Source organism: Haematobia irritans, chromosome 1, assembly GCF_050003625.1.
Source record: "Haematobia irritans isolate KBUSLIRL chromosome 1, ASM5000362v1, whole genome shotgun sequence".
Taxonomy (NCBI): Eukaryota; Metazoa; Arthropoda; class Insecta; order Diptera; family Muscidae; genus Haematobia; species Haematobia irritans.
In genome coordinates this window covers 20208115-20231579 of record NC_134397.1, presented here as the reverse complement: position 1 = coordinate 20231579, position 23465 = coordinate 20208115, and the positions used below count along the sequence as shown (strand labels likewise).

Here is a 23465-nt window from a genome sequence, read left to right as displayed (position 1 = left end):
TAATAACAGCACAAATCCACTAGAGGATTATTTTCTGATAAACCCATATGAATTTCTTGAATCCTATCGAACTTGTGACTCTTATAGACCGAAAAGCTAGTACGTCGTATGAAAAATAAGTTTTTGTGCTGAAGGGAGACCCATTGATTCGATATCATGTGGAATGACTTGTTTCGTTCGACCCATTGAAATTTGGTACTTTCTTTGTTTATATTTAGGCCGAAGTAATTGCCAAAAAATATCGACGACATTATCTATTTAAACAAAATTGCAATATTTATTGGAAGTATTTAATACTTTATAGTTTTTTCATTGAAGTATTTGTTAAATTTCTTCCAACCATAACGTTTAGTTGGATCTCTCTTGCTGTTAGCGGGCGCCAAGTTAGGCATCAGACCTGCCTTCTGAGCCATCGTAACTAATGTTCCTATCTTTTTCTGTTGTCTATGACATAAACCAGTTATTCTCTTTGGTAGCATGCATCCATCAGAACGTACATATTGGGATAAAATCAAAACATCCGTGTGTTTTATGTCCAAGCCTAGAGTACATTCTGGACAGAACTTTTCCACACACGCCGATTTGAGCATATTATCAGCACGGGGAGAAACCTTTGTAACACCTTCAATAATTAGAGAATTGTTTTCCTGCCTTTGTTGAACTGGAAACCGAAAATGTTTAGTTAGGGGGTTATGAAACATATTTTTGATGCACTCACTTTCTTTGATTCTGTTCACTAAAGTTGTCGTCAGTGTTCTTATGGAAAGGACATTCGAGACCAATGTTTTAGGTGGAAATCTTAGTAAAGCAGACATCTCTAGCAATGTTTTTCGTATTCGTTTCTATTTTATTTCAATGAATCCGTAATTCAGAATGTTGTCCCTTATTACACTCAATTCTCGTATTGTGTTTCTAACATCTGTTTGAAGTGACAGATTTCACCAACGTTACCAATCATTTGTGAAATGACCGGTTCAACAGTGCTGCTAATATCGTTCTAAATAAAAGGCGGGTATTAAGATCTTTTTGTGCAAAAATGTACAATACGAAGAATGTGGTTGGCAACGTTGAATGTCAGAAAATTAATTATGTTTTATTTAACGGTATTGACGTTCAATTTGTACAGAGTTTATGCAGTATTTACATTTGTGCGATTGCACTTCAACTACCAAGAAAAAAGAACTCAAAAACACAATCTCGCAGTAGAGTTGGGCAAGACAGCTGAGACAAAAGGAAATTTAAAACATCAAGTACACGTCAAAAAGATTTCAAAGCGGGAATATCCATTTGCTCGCTTCGAACAACATGCGCAAAAGTTACAGTTCTTGAAAACTGTGCAATCCGATGAAATATGTGCTCCGTTTCTTTCAAAGTCGAAACTGTGGACTGCATCCGGAGCACATGTTAAGAAAAGTTGAATTCTAAATACAGTCGGATAGACGATGCCCACCGCTTTCCGGGATTCAAAGGTCTGGTTCTGGCTGAGAAAGGTAAAAGTCACAGAGCAGTACTATTACGTTTTTTGGGCCGATTCACTGCCACTTTAAATCCACTTTAACTAGATTTCAACTGTCCTTTGTCTTGTAGAAAGAGATTTCAAATCTCGAAAAATAACTTTTCGGTAAGTTTAAAAAGTAAAATAATTCAGTATTTTAATAAGGACAATTAACTTTGCTTTTGCATCATTACTGATATTACCTCCATATGCGGTGTTGTTTTTTTGTGTTTAGGGAAAGAAATGTGCGTGTAGTTTATCAGCTATTGGGAATATTGTATTCACATTAGTTTTAAGTTTTAAGGACCAAACAAGTGCGTATAATGGATGGGACAGCACTTACATCCATTATATTTACTTGTTTTGGTCCAGCCCGACTTACGTTTTTTTTATTTCCAAACTAATAGGCCCCCACGAGAATTATGGGTGACTGCAGCAGTTCGCCAGATTTATCGTTAGCATCGCCTGGTCTGATAAATGACGTCTCCTGGCAACCCGTCATTTCATTGGGTTCGGACCACCTCCCCATAATTCTCACCATCAACCGACCCTCCGATTTCATAACCTCTGAACGCCGGACGTTTATTAATCAAAAGAAAGCCAACTGGGAAGGCTTCAGAGAATACACCGATCGCCGCTTCAGTGAGCTCCCGTCCCCCTCACATGTTCATGTTGCCCAGAGGGAGTTCCGGGACATCATCAACGCAGCAGCCGCTCGCTTCATACCCGCTGGTCGAATTGCCCAAGTGAGGCCCAACTTCCCAGCCGAAGCGGCGGGACTCGCAGACGAGCGTGATGAACGCCGTCGTGCTAACCCTGCTGATCCTAGAATCAGAGAACTAAATCTAGAGATTAGTAAGATAGTCGACGAGCACAAGCGGAACACTTGGTTAGAGCACCTGAAGCAATGTAACTTAGGAACAGGAACTGGTAAATTGTGGTCAACAGTTAGAGCCCTCTCGAACCCCTCCACAAGGGATGATGGGATTTCAGTCACATTTGGCGACGTGACTGTGACTGATCCGAAGAGGTGCGCTAAATACTTCAACCGACAGTTTGTCGAGCATCCCGAGAGTGATAGAGCGAAAAGGAGAGCCACCCGTCGTGTACGTGGTCTCCGAGCCGATGACACACCACAATTTACTGCAGCCGAAGTTACCAATGTCATCAACAGCGCGAAACCATCTAAGGCGCTGGGCCCTGACGGAATTTCAATGCTAATGCTGAAGCATCTGGGAATACTGGGAGTTGAGTACCTGACCAGACTCGTCAATTTGTCTTTGGAATCACACATTATACCCGATGTCTGGAAAATGGGAAGGGTGATTCCACTACTGAAACCGGGCAAAGATTCGAGCAAAGGTGAATCGTACAGACCGATATCCCTTCTTTCGCCAGTAGCCAAGACACTTGAGGCATTACTCCTCCCCAGCCTTGTGGAGAATTTTCCAGCTGCCCACCATCAACATGGATTCCGTAAGGTACATAGTACGACAACAGCCTTACATGCCATTTCGACACATATTAATAAGGGACTTAACCAGCCCAGGCCGTGTCACAGGACGGTCCTCGTGGCGCTTGACCTATCGAAAGCATTCGATACGGTCAACCATGCCACATTATTTGAGGACATCGAGAATACGTCCCTACCGGCAGGAGCGAAGCGTTGGGTGCTGAATTATATGTGTGGACGCCAGTCGTACGTGGAATTCAGGGACAGAAAGTCAAGACCGCGTAGAGTAAAACAGGGAGTTCCCCAAGGTGGGGTGATATCTCCGGCACTGTTTAACCTCTACATGTCCTCGATTCCACCCCCTCCTGACGGCGTCGAGATTGTATCATATGCGGATGACTGTACAATCTTGGCATCTGGGCCCAATGTTGATGTCATTTGCGATCGGTTGAACGTCTACATAGCTAATCTTACCAGTTATTTCACTGCGAGAAACTTGAGGATATCCCCCACCAAATCCTCAGCCACACTATTTACTACATGGACGGCAGAAGTGCGCAGGCAGTTGAATATCAGAGTCGATGGAGTAATAATTCCGACCACAAATTACCCCAAGATTCTTGGGGTCACATTCGACAGCCTTTTTAGGTCATCTGCCCATGCCACTGCAATTTGTAATAAGCTCCGTGGTAGAAACAAGGTCCTCAAGTCACTAGCCGGCAGTACTTGGGGTGCGGACAAAGAAACCTTGCTAACTACTTATAAGGCAATTGGCCGGTCAGTGGTAAACTATGCAGCGCCAGTGTGGACACCGCAGACCAGTGATACGCAGTGGAATAACATACAAACTTGCCAGAACGCTGCTCTTAGAACTGCGACTGGGTGTCTCCGCAGCACACCCCTGGATCACCTTTATGTGGAGACAAAGATCATCCCTGTGCGAAGACACAACTACATGTTGTCAAAGCAGTATCTCCTGGGTTGTTATCGCAGTAATCATCCAAACCACCATCTTATGGATACACAACCACCACCCAGGAACGTAAGGGTTGATATACATAATCTAGAGCGCGAGATCCAGCGCTATAAAAGAGAGCCTCTAGATCAAGCAGCGTACCAGGCAGGTTTGAACAGGATTCATGAGGATACTGTAGCTGAAGCGGTGAGAAGCTACAAGGTTAATCCTGTTCTTGGAGTCCGACCACCGCCCATAGCACCGGAGGAAAGAGACCTCCCACGGCAGACTAGGGTAGTTTTGGCCCAATTAAGATCAGGCAAGTGCAGCCGCCTCAATTCCTACTTATCGGTGATTGATAGCAGCGTAGCTGACGTTTGTCCAATTTGCAACCAAGGGCCACACGACACGCGTCATCTTTTCTCTTGCCCAGCCAAACCAACCCGACTTACCACCAGATCACTCTGGACACACCCCATCTTAGTCGCAGAGTTCCTTGATCTGCCAACAAGCTGATGTACCAAGCGTATAACATGAAATGGATGAGATCACAATAAACTGTTACAACAACAACAACAACAACACATTACGCTCGAAATCCATTTTTTCGAGATTTGAAATTTATTTCTAGAAGACAAAGGACGGTTGAAATCTAGTTAAAGTGGATTAAGAAAGTGTAATGTGAATATGGCATTTAATTCAAAAATAAGATGTTCATAAATGCTCAATTAAAAATTTAATTTTACCAAATAACATTAAAAAGTTTTTTACTTTATTTATTTATTTATTTTTTTTTATTAAAATGTTGGGAATTAAAAAATCAATATTTTAAATCTACAATATTTAAATCTACTACAACAAATAATTAGTCCATATTTTGGTGATATTTTTTCTGTGTATATTGGTTCCACTGCAGTAAGAGTTGTTTTTTTAATATTTTGTAGACATTCTTCTAATAAATTTTATTAAAAAAAAGTTTATAGTAAACAGGTCAGACATTTGCATGTTCTCCTTTTATCATTTCACAGATTTAGAAATAATTATAAAAATGACACTTTATCAAATTCTTTTGCTGGTTATTGATAAAGAACATACAACAAATGATTGCGCCTGATTTCACTTTCATAAAAAGCTTTATAAATTTCACTGGCCTTACATTTTGTTGATACATTTATTTGTTTTCATATACTTATTGCCATAAATCTATACCCTTCGGTTGTGATTTAAGCGCACACTAAACGAGTTGACCAATGATTATGGTCGTGTTAATTTAACATTAACATTTAAATTGAATCACCTAAAAGAGCTAGATAAGGATTGTGGTAGTCGTTCTTGTACAGATTATTTTTATGTACTTACTTTATTTAGTAGTTTAAATATAAATAATGATTTAAATTCACGAGAGTCTATTAGAAGTAAAGTGAATAGCAAAACATGAAGTTGTCGTTCTCAATACTTATTGGGCTTGGCCTAGCGGTACTCACCTCCGCGGCTTCCATCGATCCAACATGCATGTTCAAGGATATGATTAAGACGGTAAGATTAAAAGTGTAAGGGAGTTTTTTTCCATCATTATCATACGTGTTTATGATAATGAAAAGAAATCAAAAATTTGGCAGGGAACTTGAAAGAGAATGATCCAAGGCACCATTTATATTGGCCATAACTCCTTATTGTGCGGTGAAACAAGATCTTAGTGCCTAACTTCAAATGAATACAACTAAGTAATGGACTGGAATGTATTAACGTGTCCTATCTTTTACTTATCTAGGATGAACGAATTCGTCTCAACGGCTATCCGGCGGAATCTCATACCGTGACCACTCCTGATGGTTATATTTTAAATCTTTTCCGTATTCCTTATTCACATAAATTGAATAACCAAAATACTCGACGTCCTGCCGTTTTGTTGCAACATGGCCTTTTTAGTAACTCTGACTGTTGGCTCAGCGGTGGTCCCGATAATGCCTTGGGTTATCTCTTGGCCGATGCTGGTTTTGATGTGTGGATGGGCAATGCTCGTGGTAACATTTACTCCCGTCAAAATGCCATAGTTTCGATTAACAGCCCAAAATTCTGGCATTTTGATTGGCATGAAATTGGTGCCATCGATATCCCTACCATGATTGATTATATCCTTGAGGAAACTGGTGAAACGAAACTCCATTATGCTGGCCACTCCCAGGGAACAACTGTCTACTTTGTTATGATGTCTGAACGTAAAGAATATAATGACAAAATCAAATCGGCTCATATGTTGGCACCTTGCGCCTTCTTTGAGCATGGTACTTCCGCTGTTTTCAACGTCTTCCGTCCATTGGTGGGAAAACCAGGTGGCATTTATAATCAAATTTTCGCTGATATGGAATTGATGCCACAAAACCGTTTAATCAACCGTGCTGCTGATACAGCTTGTGGTGTAGATCCAGCATTGAAATTCTTATGCAAAAATATGTGGTTATTGTTTGTCGGTGATGGATATCAAAATACTAATTTAACTGCCATGCAAGAATTGATTGAAACTCATCCTGGAGGTTCGTCCAGTAATCAAGGTATTCATTTCATTCAACTGAGTGATCATAATGCCGGTCGTTTCTGTCAAATGGATTATGGAGCTAAAAAGAACCAAGAACTCTATGGTCAATCCACTCCCCCAGATTACAACTTGGAAAATATATTGGCTCCTACCTATATGTACTCTAGTAATAACGATGGCCTTTGCAATCCCAAGGATGTAGATACTTTGGTCTCTAAAACTATACATTTGGCAGGTGACTACCGTGTGCCAGATCTTACATTCAATCATTTGGACTTTATTGTTGCCAAAAACATGAAGGAAATGGTTAATGATCCAGTTATGCAAAACATGTTTAAACACGAAGATTCCTTGTAAACGGTTAAAGATTTGTTAGTAATTTCTAGCAGTGTTTCATCGTTTATGGGTAATTAATAAACAATTAACTAAACCAATGAACATTAAAAACGATTTTTATTTATTGTCATGATTTGGCTAGGTCATGTATCTTCCCTAGATTATTTCCCCTCAAAATGGGATTTAATGTTTGTTAATTTGAAATTGAGTAATGTACAGTAGGTAACGGATATAAGAACATTATATTATTTGTTTCTTATATGCGTTTTTTCTTATAGGCAATTATTGTTCAGAAGAAAAGGAAAGCCTGGTCTTTTTATTAACTTTATTATATGCTTATATCCGTTACCCACTGTAGTTAAATTTTTTTTATTACCGCTAATACCACAATTACATATTTTTCAAGTATCCGTACGTCCACACTCCATATAAAAACAAAAATATGGCTTTTATCTCTAGATAACATATTATCTTTAAAATTTATTACAGTATTTTAGCAGATACATATATTGAATACAAATAAGTATAAAATAATTCTTATTAATAACATATAATAATATAATTCTTATTAGGAATTAAAATGAAACAAATTCATATCATATTGAGTGTCTAGTACTTCATATAAATAATACGTTTCAAGGCAATAGGGAAGCATTGTCTTTATCACAGCTATGCATCTACTTACATTTATTATTATTGGTCTAAGTTTGGCCAATGTCTATGGTGATTCTGAGGAGCCAGAGTGTAAGTTCAAGGAGTTGATAAAAACGGTATGATAAATAGTATTAATTAACATTGGAACTAAAATATTTTCATCGAAAGGATGAACGCGCACGCCGTCATGGATATCCAGCTGAATCTCACTTTGCAACAACACCGGATGGTTACATTTTGAACCTATTTCGTATTCCTCATTCCCGAAATTCAAAAGATAAATACACCTATCGACCTGCCATTCTATTACAACATGGCCTTTTCAGCAACTCTGACTGTTGGCTCACCGGTGGTCCCGATAATGCTTTGGGTTATCTGTTGGCCGATGTTGGATTTGATGTGTGGTTGGGAAATGCTCGTGGCAATATATACTCTCGCAACCATTCAATTATTTCCCTTAAAAATCCAAAATTTTGGAACTTTGATTGGCATGAAATTGGTACTATTGATGTACCCACAATGATTGACTATATCCTGAGTGTAACGGGAGAATCCAAAATACATTATGTTGGACATTCTCAGGGTACGACAGTGTATTTCGTTATGATGTCAGAACACAAAGAATATAACAAAAAGATAAAATCCGCACATATGCTGGCTCCATGTGCCTTTTTTGAATATCCAAAATCTGCAGTTTTCGATATTTTGCGCCCTTTGGTTGGCAAGCCCGGTGGAATGTGGAATCAAGTATTCAGTGATATGGAGTTTCTTCCCCAAAACCGTTTAATTAATCGTATAGCGGACAATGCTTGCGGTTTAGAGCCTTCACTAAAGTTTTTGTGTAAAAACCTGTGGTTACTTTTTGCTGGAGACGGTTATAAAAATACCAACTTGACCGCATTACAAGAATTGATAGAAACTCATCCAGCAGGATCATCGAGCAATCAAGGAATTCATTATATACAATTAAGTGATCACAATTCCGGACGTTTTTGCCAAATGGATTATGGAGAAAAGGGAAATCAAAAACTTTATGGACAACCAACACCTCCAGAATATAAACTGGAGAATATCATAGCACCAACTTACTTATACTCTAGTAATAATGATGCTCTTTGCACTCCTAAAGATGTGAATACATTAGTAGAGAAAGCTAGTAATTTGGCTGGACATTACCTTGTACCTGATCTTACATTCAATCATTTGGACTTTGTCCTTGCCAAACATATGAAGGAAATGGTGAACGATCAAGTTATGAAGAATATTTTTAAACATGAATAATATTTGTAATAAAAATAAAAATGTTTCATTATAATGCTGTGCAATCATCTTTCATCTTAGGAACTCTACAATGTTTGCTCTATTCTTTTTACAAATTGTCAAAAATAATATTAAATACCAACAATGTGGAGTAGGGCCATATTGTATATATGTAAAGGTTCATGTTCTGTCGGAACTTCGGCTGAGCTATCAAAACTACAGATTTTGTATGCTATTTCTAATCTTGAAACGGCGATATTTGGAGAAAAAAGTTAACATAGCGTAATGCGCCGTCCAGACTATAAGTTTTTCCGGACGGAATGTCTGTGTTTGTAAAGAATCATAGAGTGTGGTCGAACGCTAAGAACTGTTGGACGTAAGTAAAATATCGATAAATTTGTAATCGATTCCATAAACAAGCAGCAATATCGATTATGCCTTCGAACATAAATGTAGCAAATATTTAAGGTAGAACATTAAAGGTTGAATTACATGCGTTGATGGAAGGGTTGATTTTCTTATTTGCGGCAGACTATTCGAGCTTTTGATTTCAAAGAGAAATTTCAACTCTTCAATCATCGGACGCATTGTACACATGGTATGTAATTCTACCTTAAGGCAGTACACTATTATTGGCCTCGTTTTTGGCTTGTTGTATTGTCACAATAAATTGAATTGAATTACATACCATGCGTTCAATGCGTCCGATGATTGAAGAGTTGAAATTTCTCTTTGAAATCAAAAGCTCGAATAGTCTGTCGCAAACAGAAAAAAATCAACCCTTCCATCAACGCACGGATTGACGCATGGTGTGTAATTCAACCTTTATAGTCTTGACGACGCATAAGGGAACATGCTGGGCTTTATTTGTAAACGCTCCCAATTAATACCGTCAGTATTTGGATGACAAATCATTATATCATGGCTGAACAAGAAGGTTAAATCATGGGGCCATATGATTACAATTTTTTTATTTCGACCAAATTTTAAGATGTCAAAATCATATGTTTATGGTGATTGCAGCTCTCCAAATAACACTGCATAGCAAATGCATCTCAAACAAACTGGTGCATTCATAGGTGGAGAATTGTTCAAAGATTACTTGAGTATCTTGATAACATATTCCAGACACAAAATACCACGCACATCTGTTTTTAAACTGCATCATAAACTGTTTTTGTTAATAGATGGCGAATATCCATTTGACTGACTTCCATTATTAACTTTGGTCTCATATCGGCGTTCCTCGGATGAATTATCCACTTCACAATAACTTATAGGTGACGCAATTAAATTTGAACCTTTATTTTTCTCTGGATTTGAATTATTTTTTCAGGACAATTGAAAGAATAAATAATTGCCACTTTTACCAATGCCATACGATTCTTTTATCAGCTGATTTTGACTTCTTAAAATTTTAAACAACATATTGAAATTTGTTGATTTTGTTATCGTGATTCAACCTCCTTATTCAGCCATGCATTATATTTTGTATTGGCATCTCTATGTACCCTTCAATACAACCATGTGTTTGACATATGTCATATACTACTTTTATGCATGTATGTGTCACCAAATTTTCCTTTTGTCATTTCCCGTCTTTAATTTGTGTGGCAAGAGGTATCTTCTAGAAAAGAGAAGTTCGTTAGAATTAAATTTTTGTCGGCAGTGCTAAATTTTTTTGTTTTAATCGTAAGTACAATTTTATTTTATTATTGAAATAGAAAAATCAAGTTACAACGTCAGTTATTTAAAAAGTATGTAATACAAGGTGAAGATTCCAATAGTTATATTTTATAAAATGGCTACCAATTGATGCACGTACACACACAAGCAAAAATATCAAAGTTTTTGATGAAGTAGGCGAATATAAGTGGAGTAGATTGGTTTTATATAATTAAAAGTGCTTTTTAAGAGTTCGTGTACATAATAGTATAATTTTTATCAAATTAGATTTTCGATAGATTCCCATTTTTTCTTTGTTTCGTACACCATCCGTCCCCCCTTTTTTTCCATTCTTTGGCCATGTTAAAATGCAACCCTGACAATATGGCGTTGCTATGCATTCATTTCCTGTGAACACATTGACAATTGAACGAAGCAACCACATGTCATTGTTTCGTCGCTATATTGCTGTTCTCTCATTTAGTTTTTGGATTTCGTGAACTCAAGTGGTTTCGGTGGACAGTTATTGTTTTATATTTGCTTTTTTTTTAAACAAGAAAATAAACTTTTGCATTTTATTTAATTTAACTTAAAATAAGACAAAGTAACTTATTGTGATAAATAATTTAGTACGTAAGAACAAGGGCAGAACGAGTTTTTTCTATATTTTCTGTGAATACTCTTGCTCGTGTGTTTTACCGCTTCGCGTTGTTAAATTCGAAATCAACAGTTGAATTCGTGTCATTTTATTCGTCATAATCAAAAAATAGAAAGTTGAGAGAAAGGCTGATTTTTATTCAGCTAGTGTTAATTTATTTACAATATAAATTGAAACAAGGTTAAATTTTACGAAAATATTTCAACTAGAAAACTTGTGCTACTACGAAAACAAAACGTATATATAAGAAAATTCACTTGAGTTGCTTTATTTGGGGTGTTTTTTTATTTCCTTTAGTTGTATATGTAAGTAAACGTGGAATTTACTAGTTTATTTTTCCCCTTTTTATGGAATACTGCAATTAATTTTTTAGAAAGTTGAAGAAATTCTTGTGAAAGATTTCATTGACCTCATTTCTGACGGAATTTCTCTTTGAAAATATTATTGATCTCTCGTTGTCCCTCTCTTTTTAATTCTCCCATTCGTTTTCTTTGTTGCTGATAAAACAAAATCTCTTATTGTCTCTTGTTTTTTTGACCCTCTACCTTTTACTTGCCTTTGTTTTTTTTTCAAGGTGATTTTCTTTTCGAATTTCTTTGCCTTGGTTGGTGGGGGGTAGGGAATTCTTGCTCATTAGTAGTGACCGAGCGGCCATTTGTCAAATTTGTTGTTTTTTTTTTCGTTTAAATTGAGGTTAGATTTTCTAAAAATGCCGCAATTAACATACGTGGAATATGCTTTCACACATTTTTTTATTAAGAGTATAATTTTGTTAAGAATATTTGGAAGTCTTTATTTTCTCTTATATATGTGTTATTATTGCAACAGAAAGAAAAATAAAATGGATTTCTTTGCACTCACCCTCACTACTATGTAGCTGAAGAATAATACATTTGTTATACATGAAAATATACCTATCATAAATATTGTTCTGGGCCTATGTTATATATTGGCTAGGAATTATCTAAATAGATCTAGAACTAAAGCTCCCCAACAATCATTAGAATTTGAAACAGACAAGATTTTGGTATAAAGACCAACTATAGATGGATGTCATTTATTATTTACTAAAGAAGATTATCCTTTGCACTGTTATATTGGTTATGATTCTGTTGAATTTAGAAAATTTATTATATACGATAAAGTTCATATAGTTGGAACGATATAATTCATATAATTGGTTCAAGAGATATCGATCGAAGGTTTGAATTTGATAATGCTAAGATTACCCTTCATGTGTTTTCCAGAAATATACCATGGAAACTTATTACGTATCATTACAGGGATAGTTGGGACCTAGGCAATTACTAGTTCTTGAGGAATCCCAAAACGTTTTGGTTTCTAATTGCTTTTCACAAAATATACAGAAAAAATATGTTTCTGAAATAAAATATAAAGCATTCTTCTTGTCTCTTTACCTGAAATTTATTTCATAGGTTTATGAGTAATATGGGAATGCTAGATAAAATTAGAAAAGTGTTTCGGGTGTCCTAGATTTTTCTCAGTGGAATCCATTGGCCAGTGAACACTATTACAAAATATCACTTTACATGATTGTATAATTGTATAAATAATCAAAATCAACTAAAAACTATTTCTAATTTAAAAACATTCCTCTTTTTTGTAGCAATTTATTGTATGAGTCAGAAAACTGAAAGACCAGTACTATCAGGTCAGCGCATCAAGACCAGAAAAAGAGATGAAAGAGAAAAATATGACCCAACGGGATTCCGTGATGCGGTCATTGCTGGTCTCGAAAAAACTAAAGGTGACTTAGAGGAGATCTCTAAATTTTTACATAGCGCTGGTAACAAACTTGATTATCGCCGTTACGGCGAAGTACTATTTGACATATTAATTGCTGGTGGTCTCTTAGGTATGTTCTGCATAATCGTATTATTGATTAAGTTTTCTCAATTTCAGATGCGAATTAAATTTTCTAATTATATTTATAACTTTTGTTTTTATTTATCCGATTCATTCAAACAGTTCCTGGTGGATCTATCTCTCAGGATGGCGAGAAGCCACGCACAAACTACTGTATATTCGAAGCACCCGAGGACATGGAATCAATGCGTAACCATGAGCAGGTAAATATGCATTATATTGTTGTATATTTATTCGCCCTTTGATAAGGAAAAGGAAAAATTTACAATACAGCAGAATCAACAAATTGCTTCAGTTTATTCTTAGAACACACAAGTAAGGTGCAAACAGTTGTTTATACTTAAAACAAGACGACATATCTTTTATAAAATATTTAAATAACTATTGGTGGTGTATAATAAGGCAATATACAATTGTACGTAACTAGTGACAGACGCGACAGACAATCAATGTCATTTTCAGAAATGTTGCTATCTAATGTATACATATGTATAGGTAGTACATTCAGTTATTAGTGTGGATAAATGCTACTACGCGCATACATTCGCACATTTTTTTCTGTACTTCTAGTAATCATTGCATTGTAGAGATAGACTTCCGTAAATGATTTGTGTTTTTTAGCAATTCTATCTAGACTTCAATTAAAGATAAAACACATAGTTTTGTTGTTTACTGCACCATATTAGAACTATATTGGCTGTTCATTAAGCTTCTTTAGTGTCAAATGAGTGCAATAGAAAAATCATATGTTTACTTGTCTGGTTTTTTCTTTGTAAAACAAAATTTATGAAATTACCGGATTTCTTTATATGATATATTTGTATAATTTCTTCCATATTGTTCGATTAGGGTACAAAAAGATTAAATGTTTATAGTCGTACTTTGGCATATATTGTCTATTTTCATTTTTGTTTTAATATTAGATATTTCTTCACTCAAGTTTATTTACTATCGTCTGAAAAATAGCCTTTTTTTGTGGCATAGAAAATCAAAAATGAATTTCAAAGCATTGAGAAGATTGCAATGCTCAGATTCTTTCAAAAAGGCTGCAGTCTTCTCAACGCTTAGTACTGCCTTTTTATATTTTTTCTAACGCAATGTGATATACATTTTCTTAAATTCTCTATTGAAATATTTAATTTAGCTATAACTAAGTATTAAAATGCACCATATTAGAACTGGATTAGCTGATTAACAAAAGCCTTTCTAGTGTCGAATGTGTGCTATAGAAATATCATACATTTACTTGTCTGGTTATTTCCTCTTTTAAATAAAGAACCATAAATTTCTAGATTTCTTTATATGATACACTCATACAAATTCATTTTTATTCAATATATGCTTATATTTTTTGACAGATGTATACGTATATTTAGAGTATGTAGATTTAAATATCTCAACTGTTTTTATTGCAAATTCATAAAATGTATTTTTTTGTTTTTCTTGTATGTTCTCTACAGGTATTCGTCAATCTCATGCGTCGATATAAGTACTTGGAGAAGATGTTCGAAGAAGAAATGAAGAAAGTGCTAGTCTTCATTAAAGGGTTTACTCCAATCGAACGCATTAAACTAGCGCGTATGACAGCGCTTTGGTTATGTAAGTATTTTTTTTCGCTTACAAATTCATTTACAATTGCCTTGACTATAGAATTTACCTACATATCTTAAACCATCAATGAATATACCTCCATATATTTGGACTGACTATCACGCCATTAATGAGAAAAATGCGTGTCGCGTGGCGACGCAATACCTATTTAGCATGAGCTCAATAATTATAAAGAGCAATTACAAAATAAATAAATATACGTTTATTTTTCTAGTTTGTAGGAATATCATAATTCAGCTAGAATCTTTGAATGTAATGACAAAAGTCATTCATTTCAATTACATGTATTAATTATAAACTATAAAATTATACTTAAATAATATTAGTCGTAAATGAATGTAAATTTGGCTACACTCAGAGACATAATTTTTCCAACCCTAGCAGATGCTTCTTAGAACTCGAATGAAAGCCAGAACGATACAAACATTTGAAGTGGCTTTTCAGACCCACAAATAGATGTGTCTAAAGTATCCAACACATTTATATATTAGGCAGACATGAATTGACTTCCTGATATATGGAATTTGATGTTATTTTAGGCACTCACAATGGTCAATACATTTAAATATTTTCATATATATATATATGGAGCGAATACTTCACCATTTAACGATTGCCCTAGGTCTTTTAGTTTTCTGCATGAGACATTTTTAAGTTCAATTGTGAAAGGTCTATGACAGATCTGAACTCTGTTCAGCAATTTTATATGCCACTTAACCAAATTTATTCTTTATCTTCTACTTCTTGATAAAGATTAATACATATGTGGTATATTAAAAAATTTGGCGTACTGACTTTTGTTTTATTAACTAGAAACAAAGGACACAAAACCAATTACATTTCCAACCCATACCACAATATGATTAATTGAAATAATAAAATTTTATAATAATTCAAAATATTTTATTTTTAATTTTCAGGTAACGGTTCTGTACCACCAAGTGTATTATTGGTGCTCAATAATGAGCACTTGATTAAGGATGGCATAGCTCTGGACTTTTTGGTCGAGTTGTTTGTCACCTTTAAGCAAGAAAAGGGAATGGCTTCTCTAATACAAACACTTAAAAAGGGTGGTTTAGAAAGCAAGTAAGTCCTTGAAATTAATAACATTTTAAATTAATATCATAGAGTACAAATAAAAAAAATATTTAAATTAGATTAAATTGAATTTACGTCACCACGAAAGATTTGGTGGGAGTCTCTCATTTATTATTTCATATTTTATATTTTAGATAATTATTTTATTTTCTCCTTTTTAATATACACTTACCTACATTTTAAATCCGGGTTTTCCCAATCGCAACTATTAGAAAAATAAAATTCTACAAATCGAGATATACTGGAATAAGAGGATTTTTTGTTTTATTAATTCATAGTTTATTTTTATTCTGCTTGGGAGAGTTTCAGGAAGAGATTGTTATTATACAACCTTAGCAATTTCTTTAATTAACTCTCCTAGAGGAACTAGAATTCAGGTTTAATTTGCAAATCTTTTAAAATGAATTTTTGTGTTTCATTTGAATTCTTACAATAATTCGTTCCACATTTTTTACACTAGATTAAGATATCGTTTGATAAGCATTATCTTTAATGACTCATATATATATATATTTATTTTATATTAAAACAATTTTTAGACTTATGGACTTTTTCCCACCTAACAAACGTACTGAAGAGAATTTCAAACAAGTCTTTCTTGATAAGGAACTCACTGAAATTATAAAATTACACAAAGCCCAGGCCAGTCAAGAGGCTAAAAGGGAATTGCAACAAACATTAATTGATGATATGAACGATGAGAAACCACACTCTGAAATAACTGCAAATATCAAAGAATTTGCCCAAAAAGCCAACATTCCTGACAATGAAATTATCATTATCATATGGTCTACCATAATGTCACTGGGTGAATGGAATAAAAAAGAAGAACTTGTCACAGACCAGGCAGTGCGTCACTTGAGAGGCTATTGCCCACTGTTTCAAGCATTCGCAACCACCGATCGTGCTGAGATGTCATTGATTCTAAAAGTCCAAGAATTCTGTTATGAAAATATGAACTTTATGAAGGCCTTTCAGAAAATCATTTTGTTGTTCTATAAAAGTAAGTATTCATTTTTTTGACATAAACATAATAAATTTAATACAAAAACAATCTAAAAAGAAAATGGGAAAAGTCCCCGACATAAAACTTTCATATGTCATATTTTTACAATTTTCCAAACGAAAAGAAATATGTTGTACCTTCGTACCGATCTTAAGTACCAAAAAAAAAAAACAAATTCAATGTCGATTATATTGTTATTAGATGTATCAAATAAGTTATATTTCTCCACCTATTTTATTTCATGAGCCTTTAGAGCCCGCAATTTTCATTCTACTTTAGAGGTATTTTGAGCATTTTTGAGCAAGAACGTCTCGTGTCCTCTATTTTTTTATTTTATACAATAAACAAAAAAAATTTTTGCACACTTTTGAGAATGTTGTTGATTTTGTATTATATCAATAAACGATGTACCAGTGTGCTAGATAAATTCATTGGTTGGGTGTCCTAGCTACTTCATCATAGTTTTACTAGGCCAATAATCAATGTTACATTTGCTCCTTACACTTGTTCAATGGCGGAAAAATAAATTCAAATGCATAGGCAATAATGTTATTGTCATTAAAAACCCTTAAAATTTACACTCGATTCATAGCTAATGTATTTATTTCTCTTTATTTTCTAGCTGAAATTCTTTCGGAAGAGGTTATATTGCGTTGGTATAAAGAAAACAATTCGGTAAAGGGTAAAATGCATTTCCTCGACCAAATGAAGAAGTTTGTAGAGTGGCTACAAAATACTGAAGAAGGTAAGTGTAAAAAACCTATCAGATGTACATATATTCCTTATGAAGAATATTATGAAAAATGCAGCAACTTTTGTTTTTTGTTGTTAATCAATTTTCCATATAATTTAAAGTTTTTTTGTATATGCATACTTTTGAGATTGTCTTGTGATTATTAAAAATAAACATCACCAGACTATGTACCAGTATGCCAGATAAATTTATTTAGCATTGATTGGGTGTCCTAGGTACTGTTCCATATAGTTTTCCTAGGCCAATAATCAATGTTACACAATTATTCCAAATAAAATTTTTAATCATTCAATACTAAATGTTGATTTTGCGTACTTTTGAGAATGTCTGTAATTTTTTTATCACATTACTAGATTTTGTACCAGTGCGCAAGATAAATACAAATAACACTGATTGGGTGTCCTATATACTGTACACACTAGTTTTACTAGGCCAATAATCAGTGTTACAATGATTTATTACGTTAACATAGAAAAGAAAGTTTAAATTCAATTCTTCAGTTTCTGTTTACGAAATCAACAAAAAGTTTTAGAAATCATATTACACAGAAAAAAATTATTACAAAAAAATATTAAATTAAAAATTTAATCGATTATACAAATTTTTTAATTGGAACAAAAACCAATCACAAAAATTAATTGGATCAATTAATTGTTCAAGTAGATCAATTAATGTTTTAATTGACTTTCAATTAATTTTTAATTGATACTATCATTTCTGTGATTGAAGACATTTCAATTAAAAAATTAATTGGATCAATTAATTTCGTGATTGAATCGGAAAAAAATTTTTGTATGTAGGGAAGTTTCACCGTAAAATATTTGTTTTCTAATATTATGAATGGGTATTTCTATGCACACTTTGAAAATATTCTTGTTTTTCAAAACTATCAATAGTTTTAAAAAAATTATCAATGTGCCAGAAAAAATTTCAAAACATTAATTGGGTGTCCTAAATACGCTTAATTCATAGTTTTATTAGGCCAATAATTAATGTTACACCTCCAAATGAGAAAAATGGAAAATTGTCATCAATTCATATGTTCAAAAAACCAATGAACAAAGTAGAAGTTATTCCACACAAATTACATTTCAAATGTATTCAGATTTGCCTTGCCATTTTTTCGCAACTCTATGTAATGGGGCCTCGGGAATATTAGTAGCAATTTGCTTTCAGATTTGCCTTGCCAGTTTTTCCCAACTCTTATGAAAAGGGCTATGTAATGGGGCCTCGGGAATATTAGTAGCAATTTGGTATCGTAGTGATTTATATAGAATTAGGTAAATTTTGAGATTCCATTTTCTAAATAACAAAGATGACGCACATCTTATGAGATCACAATATCGATACATATTTAATTCGTTTAAAAAAGGTGTTTTGTGTGAGTAGGTTTTTTAAATAATAGACAGGAAGAAATTACTTCAACAACTTGTAACATGTCAATTTAGAACAAAACATTTATTGAGTCTTCTTAAAAGGCAACATTATTGAGAAACAAATTGCTAAGTATAGCCTTTAACAATTTGTGGTACCTTGTTTGCCAGAGTAAAATATAGATTTTTGCTTGCCTAATTATCTGCTAAATTCTATAGATTCTATAGGCCAATGAAATCTATAACATCCAAAATATTCCAAATTGTTTAAATGTATACAGAGTAGTAAAAGCATCCTATAGCGAAGGCAACTTTTTGAGAAACGAGTTGTTTATTGATTGCCTCAGACAATTTGTGGTACCTAGATTGCCAGAATAAACTATAGATTTTTGCTTGCCTAATTATCTGCAAAATATCATAGATCTTATAGGCCAATGAAATCTAAAACATGAAATTATTCTTAATTTTGGAAGTGTAAAAAAGGCAACTTTTTGAGAAACGAGTTGTTTATAGAATAGCCTCAAACAATTTGTGGTACCTAGCTTGCCAGAGTAAAATTTAGATTTTTGCTTGCCTAATTATCTGCTAAATTCTATAGATCCTATAGGCCAATGAAATCTAGGACAATACTAATTTATACTTACCAAATATGTACAGTGAAACCTCTCAAATTTGGACACCTCTTAAATGTGGACAAAACTTAGGCGACCGTGGGTATCCACTTCTGAGAGGTTTCGCTGTACATACATATAATTTATGTAGAAATATGTTTAAGCTTCTGAATCAACTACGCCACGACATCTAACTTTTATATTTTTTATTTTGTTTGTTTTTTCTTTCTGTTTAGAATCTGAATCTGAGGATGAACAAAAGAATGGAGAATAACAAGACAACATTATGAATTATAGCTAAAATATGAGAGGAACTTGTAACACGGTTACTTGGGCAAAATCTCACAAAGAATATAAAAGATTTTTATTAATGGATAAACTATAATCAAATGTTTTATCATCATTGCCATCATCAGAGAGTATAAACACCACCAACTACAATGTCAAACTAAACAAGAGATTTACACACACACCAACAATTTCTACAACAAAACCGGAATTCGACTTCGCAATAACAATGTAACATCAACATTTAATTTATCTCCTCCCAAATGTAACTTCAACAATTTGTGTCTATCTTCTCCTATCAACTATAATACAATTATGAAATAGGAAAGCCAATATGTGAAGTAGCCTCTGCCAATAATTGCCAAAAGAAAAACGCAGGGCGCATCGATCGATCAAGTGTAAAAAAAAAAACATCTATAAAAAATCCAAATTATTGACGGAAGTAATAAGATTGACAAACACATATTTTATTGCAATATACACAAGAACATTTATAGTAAAAACAAAATAAATAAAATAAAAACCAAATTGTATTATGCATTAAAAATTGTATGATGAAATTAATGATCAATGCAAGGAACAAAGAACAAAAGCTACTAACACTTTTTACCATAAAAATGGCATGGAAGATATTGAAAATAATTTGTGTATCTCGTTTTTCGACTTACTTCGATTTTATCTCAATCACAATTTTTCATCCATTTAAATCGACTACCGAAAGTATCCTCTTTCACATTTTATGGAGAAGATCCCAAGCTACTAAAGGCAGAAAGAATCTATTATGAAGTTCGTGTGTAAACTTTTACCTATTGCTGAAATTCTTTCAATTATTGTGTAAACTACATCAAATCATGACATATATTATTATTATTATTTTGTTTTTTTCTTTGGTATTGTTGAATCATTTTAGTTTTCATCCAGAGTTTTATTTTGTCTTATTTTTATTTTCATTATTTATTTCATTCAAAATATCAAAAAACCAATGCTGAACAAATCCAACACCACTCAACAAATGTTTTTGTTTAATTTTCAGTCTATGAGAAAAAGTAAAGTGTAAAAATGCATTAAATATTTATACAAATAATATAATAAAATAGTCTTGAATTTTAATCAAACCTAACGAAATTGTTTATTTTTTATCACTTAAAAGTTTCTTAAAAAAAAACAGAATTATTTGGGATTTCTGTAGAGCGTTAACACGCCGCCATACCATACAGAGGACATGGCTTTGAAAGAAATATATTAAAATGGAACTGATGAAAAGGCGAGAAGTCAATAGAAGTATTTGAGAAGGGCATATCATGCGTCAGAATGAAGCTCGAAAACTAGATGATCCGGTTCTATGTGGCACTCACAGGCACGGTTGCCACAATTGGTAGAATTCTACCAAAAATGGTAAATTTTTTACTGATTGGTGATTTGAAAAATTTTCTATAGAAATAAAATTTTGACAAAATTTTCTATAGAAATAAAATTTTGACAAAATTTTCTATAGAAATAAAATTTTGACAAAATTTTCTATAGAAATAAAATTTTGACAAAATTTTCTATAAAAATATAATTTTGACATTTTCTATAGAAATAAAATTTTGACAAAATTTACTATAGAAATAAAATTTCGACAAAATTTTTTATAGAAATAAAATTTTGACAAAATTTTCTATAGAAATAAAATTTTGACAAAATTTCCAATAGAAATAAAATTTTGACAAAATTTTCTATAGAAATAAAATTTTACAAAATTTTCAATAGAAATAAAATTTGGACAAAATTTTCAATAGAAATAAAATTTTCAATAGAAATAAAATTTTCGAAAATTTTTTATAGAAATAAAATTTTCGAAAATTTTCTATAGAAATAAAATTTTACAAAATTTCTATAGAATAAAATTTTATCAAAATTTTCTATAAAATAAAATTTTGACAAAATTTTCTATAGAATAAAATTTTCTATAGAACAAAATTTTCTATAGAAATAAAATTTTGAGAAAATTTTCTATAGAAATAAAATTTTACAAAATTTTCTATAGAAATAAAATTTTGAGAAAATTTTCTATCTGTTGGTTAAGCTACACTTGTAGTTTAGTCAATGCATCGCTTTAAGCTGAGATCAGAAACAACAATAAGGAATAAAGTTTTGACAAAATTTTCTTAGAAATAAAATTTTGAGAAATTTTTCTATAGAAATAACATTTGTAGAAAATTTTCTATAGAAATAACATTTGTAGAAAATTTTCTAGAGAAATGAAATTTTGACAAATTTTTCGATAGAAATAAAATTTTGAGAAAATTTTCTATAGAAAAAAAATTTTGAGAAAATTTTCTATCTAAAAAAATTTTTGAGAAAATTTTCTATAGAAATAAAATTTTGACAAAATTTTCTATAGAAATAAAATTTTGACAAATTTTTCGATAGAAATAAAATTTTGAGAAAATTTTCTATAGAAAAAAAATTTTGAGAAAATTTTCTATCTAAAAAAATTTTTGAGAAAATTTTCTATAGAAATAAAATTTTGATAAAATTTTCTATAGAAATAAAATTTTGAGAAAATTTTCTATCTGTTGGTTAAGCTACACTTGTAGTTTAGTCAATGCATCGCTTTAAGCTGAGATCAAAAACAACAATAAGGAATAAAGTTTTGACAAAATTTTCTACAGAAATAAAATTTTGACAAAAGTTTCTTAGAAATAAAATTTTGAGAAAATTTTCTATAGAAATAAAATTTTGACAAAAGTTCCAATAGAAATAAAATGTTGACAAAATTTCCAATAGAAATAAAATTTTGAGAAAATTTTCTATAGAAATAACATTTGTAAAAATTTTCTATAGAAATAAAATTTAGACAAAATTTTCTATAGAAATAAAATTTAGACAAAATTTTCTATAGAAATAAAATTTTGACAAATTTTTCGATAGAAATAAAATTTTGAGAAAATTTTATATAGAAATAAAATTTTGAGAAAATTTTGTATAGATATAAAATTTTGTATAGATATAAAATTTTGCAAAATTTTCTATAGAAATAAAATTTTGTATAGATATAAAATTTTGCAAAATTTTCTATAGAAATAAAATTTTGACAAAATTTCCAATAGAAATACAATTTTGAGAAAATTTTCTATAGAAATAACATTTTGACAACATTTTCTATAGAAATAAAATTTTGACAAATTTTTCTATAGAAGTTTTTTGTTTGGTAGTTTTTTCGTAGAATTTCCTGCAAATTTGTGTAGATTATTTTTGGCCAGGTAATTTTTCTTTACCATTTGAACGTCACTAGAGTGATCACAACCGGTGGACGAAAAATGGTATATTTTACACCGGTCTGGACCCAAGAAACCCCGACTTCAAGGATGTCTGGGACTAGGATATAATGAGTCCAGATAGTTGGTGGATCTATTAGGTAAAGTAACCGGTTCACTTGTCCCATATTTATGACGATGTCTATTATAACTAGACCAAAACGGGCCTTTTTGGCCGAAGCTGATGTTTGACAAAAAAATAATCGGACGAAAATTTTCCTGGAGTCATGTTTATCTCATATGGAAGCTTTCTGCTTTTTGTTTTATTTGTACTGAGTGTTTTGACTGGGACAAATTCAACACTGAGACTTCGATATGAAGAAAAATATATTAAAAAGGCTTCCGATAATCGCCCTTGTTACGCCGAAGTCCGATTCGTGGTCGTTTATCGATTTTTTGACTAATACCGAAGCCGATTCTTCGGTCGAGCTCCAATGCCTATCCGCCGAATGGTATTTGCTGTGATTATTATGAAACTACACATGTTCATAGATTTCACAACATGTGACTTTGCAAAGAGAGA

General features: G+C 32.5%; 4 protein-coding genes across 5 annotated transcripts; 3 read left to right on the top strand and 1 right to left on the bottom strand.

Annotated features, from left to right (window-relative positions):
* Positions 1-250: 250 nt before the first annotated feature.
* Positions 251-935, bottom strand: mRpS18A (mitochondrial ribosomal protein S18A). Its single transcript, XM_075289568.1, has 2 exons — positions 719-935; positions 251-661 (listed from the first exon to the last, which is right to left on the bottom strand). The coding sequence occupies exons 1-2, from the start codon at positions 813-815 to the stop codon at positions 291-293; spliced, it is 468 nt and encodes a 155-aa protein (XP_075145683.1). The 5' UTR covers positions 816-935; the 3' UTR covers positions 251-290.
* Positions 936-5292: 4357 nt separating this feature from the next.
* Positions 5293-6886, top strand: LOC142220429 (lipase 3-like). Its single transcript, XM_075289566.1, has 2 exons — positions 5293-5439; positions 5675-6886. Exons 1-2 carry the CDS (start codon positions 5338-5340, stop codon positions 6794-6796), a joined length of 1224 nt encoding a protein of 407 aa, XP_075145681.1. The 5' UTR covers positions 5293-5337; the 3' UTR covers positions 6797-6886.
* Positions 6887-7386: 500 nt separating this feature from the next.
* LOC142220427 (lipase 3-like) lies at positions 7387-8744 on the top strand. Its single transcript, XM_075289564.1, has 2 exons — positions 7387-7545; positions 7598-8744. The coding sequence occupies exons 1-2, from the start codon at positions 7447-7449 to the stop codon at positions 8708-8710; spliced, it is 1212 nt and encodes a 403-aa protein (XP_075145679.1). The 5' UTR covers positions 7387-7446; the 3' UTR covers positions 8711-8744.
* Positions 8745-10241: 1497 nt separating this feature from the next.
* Positions 10242-20187, top strand: kra (basic leucine zipper and W2 domain-containing protein kra). Of its 2 annotated transcripts, none has more exons than XM_075289562.1 (8): positions 10242-10381; positions 12640-12888; positions 13002-13102; positions 14360-14498; positions 15431-15596; positions 16148-16611; positions 17237-17359; positions 19589-20187. In XM_075289562.1, the coding sequence occupies exons 2-8, from the start codon at positions 12651-12653 to the stop codon at positions 19624-19626; spliced, it is 1269 nt and encodes a 422-aa protein (XP_075145677.1). In that variant the 5' UTR covers positions 10242-10381; positions 12640-12650; the 3' UTR covers positions 19627-20187. The 2 variants fall into 2 exon arrangements, with proteins under 2 accessions (XP_075145677.1, XP_075145678.1); XM_075289563.1 differs by lacking the exon at positions 10242-10381 and adding an exon at positions 10990-11317.
* Positions 20188-23465: the final 3278 nt, after the last annotated feature.

What these genes read in the sequence shown, in the direction of transcription:
- mRpS18A (XM_075289568.1), bottom strand. Translation starts at nt 815, where the DNA reads ATGTCTGCTTTACTAAGATTTCCACCTAAAACATTGGTCTCGAATGTC. An exon ending in AGTGAACAGAATCAAAGAAA is followed by an intron (nt 662 to 718) that starts GTGAGTGCATCA and finishes TTCGGTTTCCAG; the next exon opens with TTCAACAAAGGCAGGAAAAC.
- LOC142220429 (XM_075289566.1), top strand. Translation starts at nt 5,338, where the DNA reads ATGAAGTTGTCGTTCTCAATACTTATTGGGCTTGGCCTAGCGGTACTC. An exon ending in TCAAGGATATGATTAAGACG is followed by an intron (nt 5,440 to 5,674) that starts GTAAGATTAAAA and finishes TTACTTATCTAG; the next exon opens with GATGAACGAATTCGTCTCAA.
- LOC142220427 (XM_075289564.1), top strand. Translation starts at nt 7,447, where the DNA reads ATGCATCTACTTACATTTATTATTATTGGTCTAAGTTTGGCCAATGTC. An exon ending in TCAAGGAGTTGATAAAAACG is followed by an intron (nt 7,546 to 7,597) that starts GTATGATAAATA and finishes TTTCATCGAAAG; the next exon opens with GATGAACGCGCACGCCGTCA.
- kra (XM_075289562.1), top strand. Translation starts at nt 12,651, where the DNA reads ATGAGTCAGAAAACTGAAAGACCAGTACTATCAGGTCAGCGCATCAAG. An exon ending in CAATGCGTAACCATGAGCAG is followed by an intron (nt 13,103 to 14,359) that starts GTAAATATGCAT and finishes TGTTCTCTACAG; the next exon opens with GTATTCGTCAATCTCATGCG. An exon ending in GCTACAAAATACTGAAGAAG is followed by an intron (nt 17,360 to 19,588) that starts GTAAGTGTAAAA and finishes CTTTCTGTTTAG; the next exon opens with AATCTGAATCTGAGGATGAA.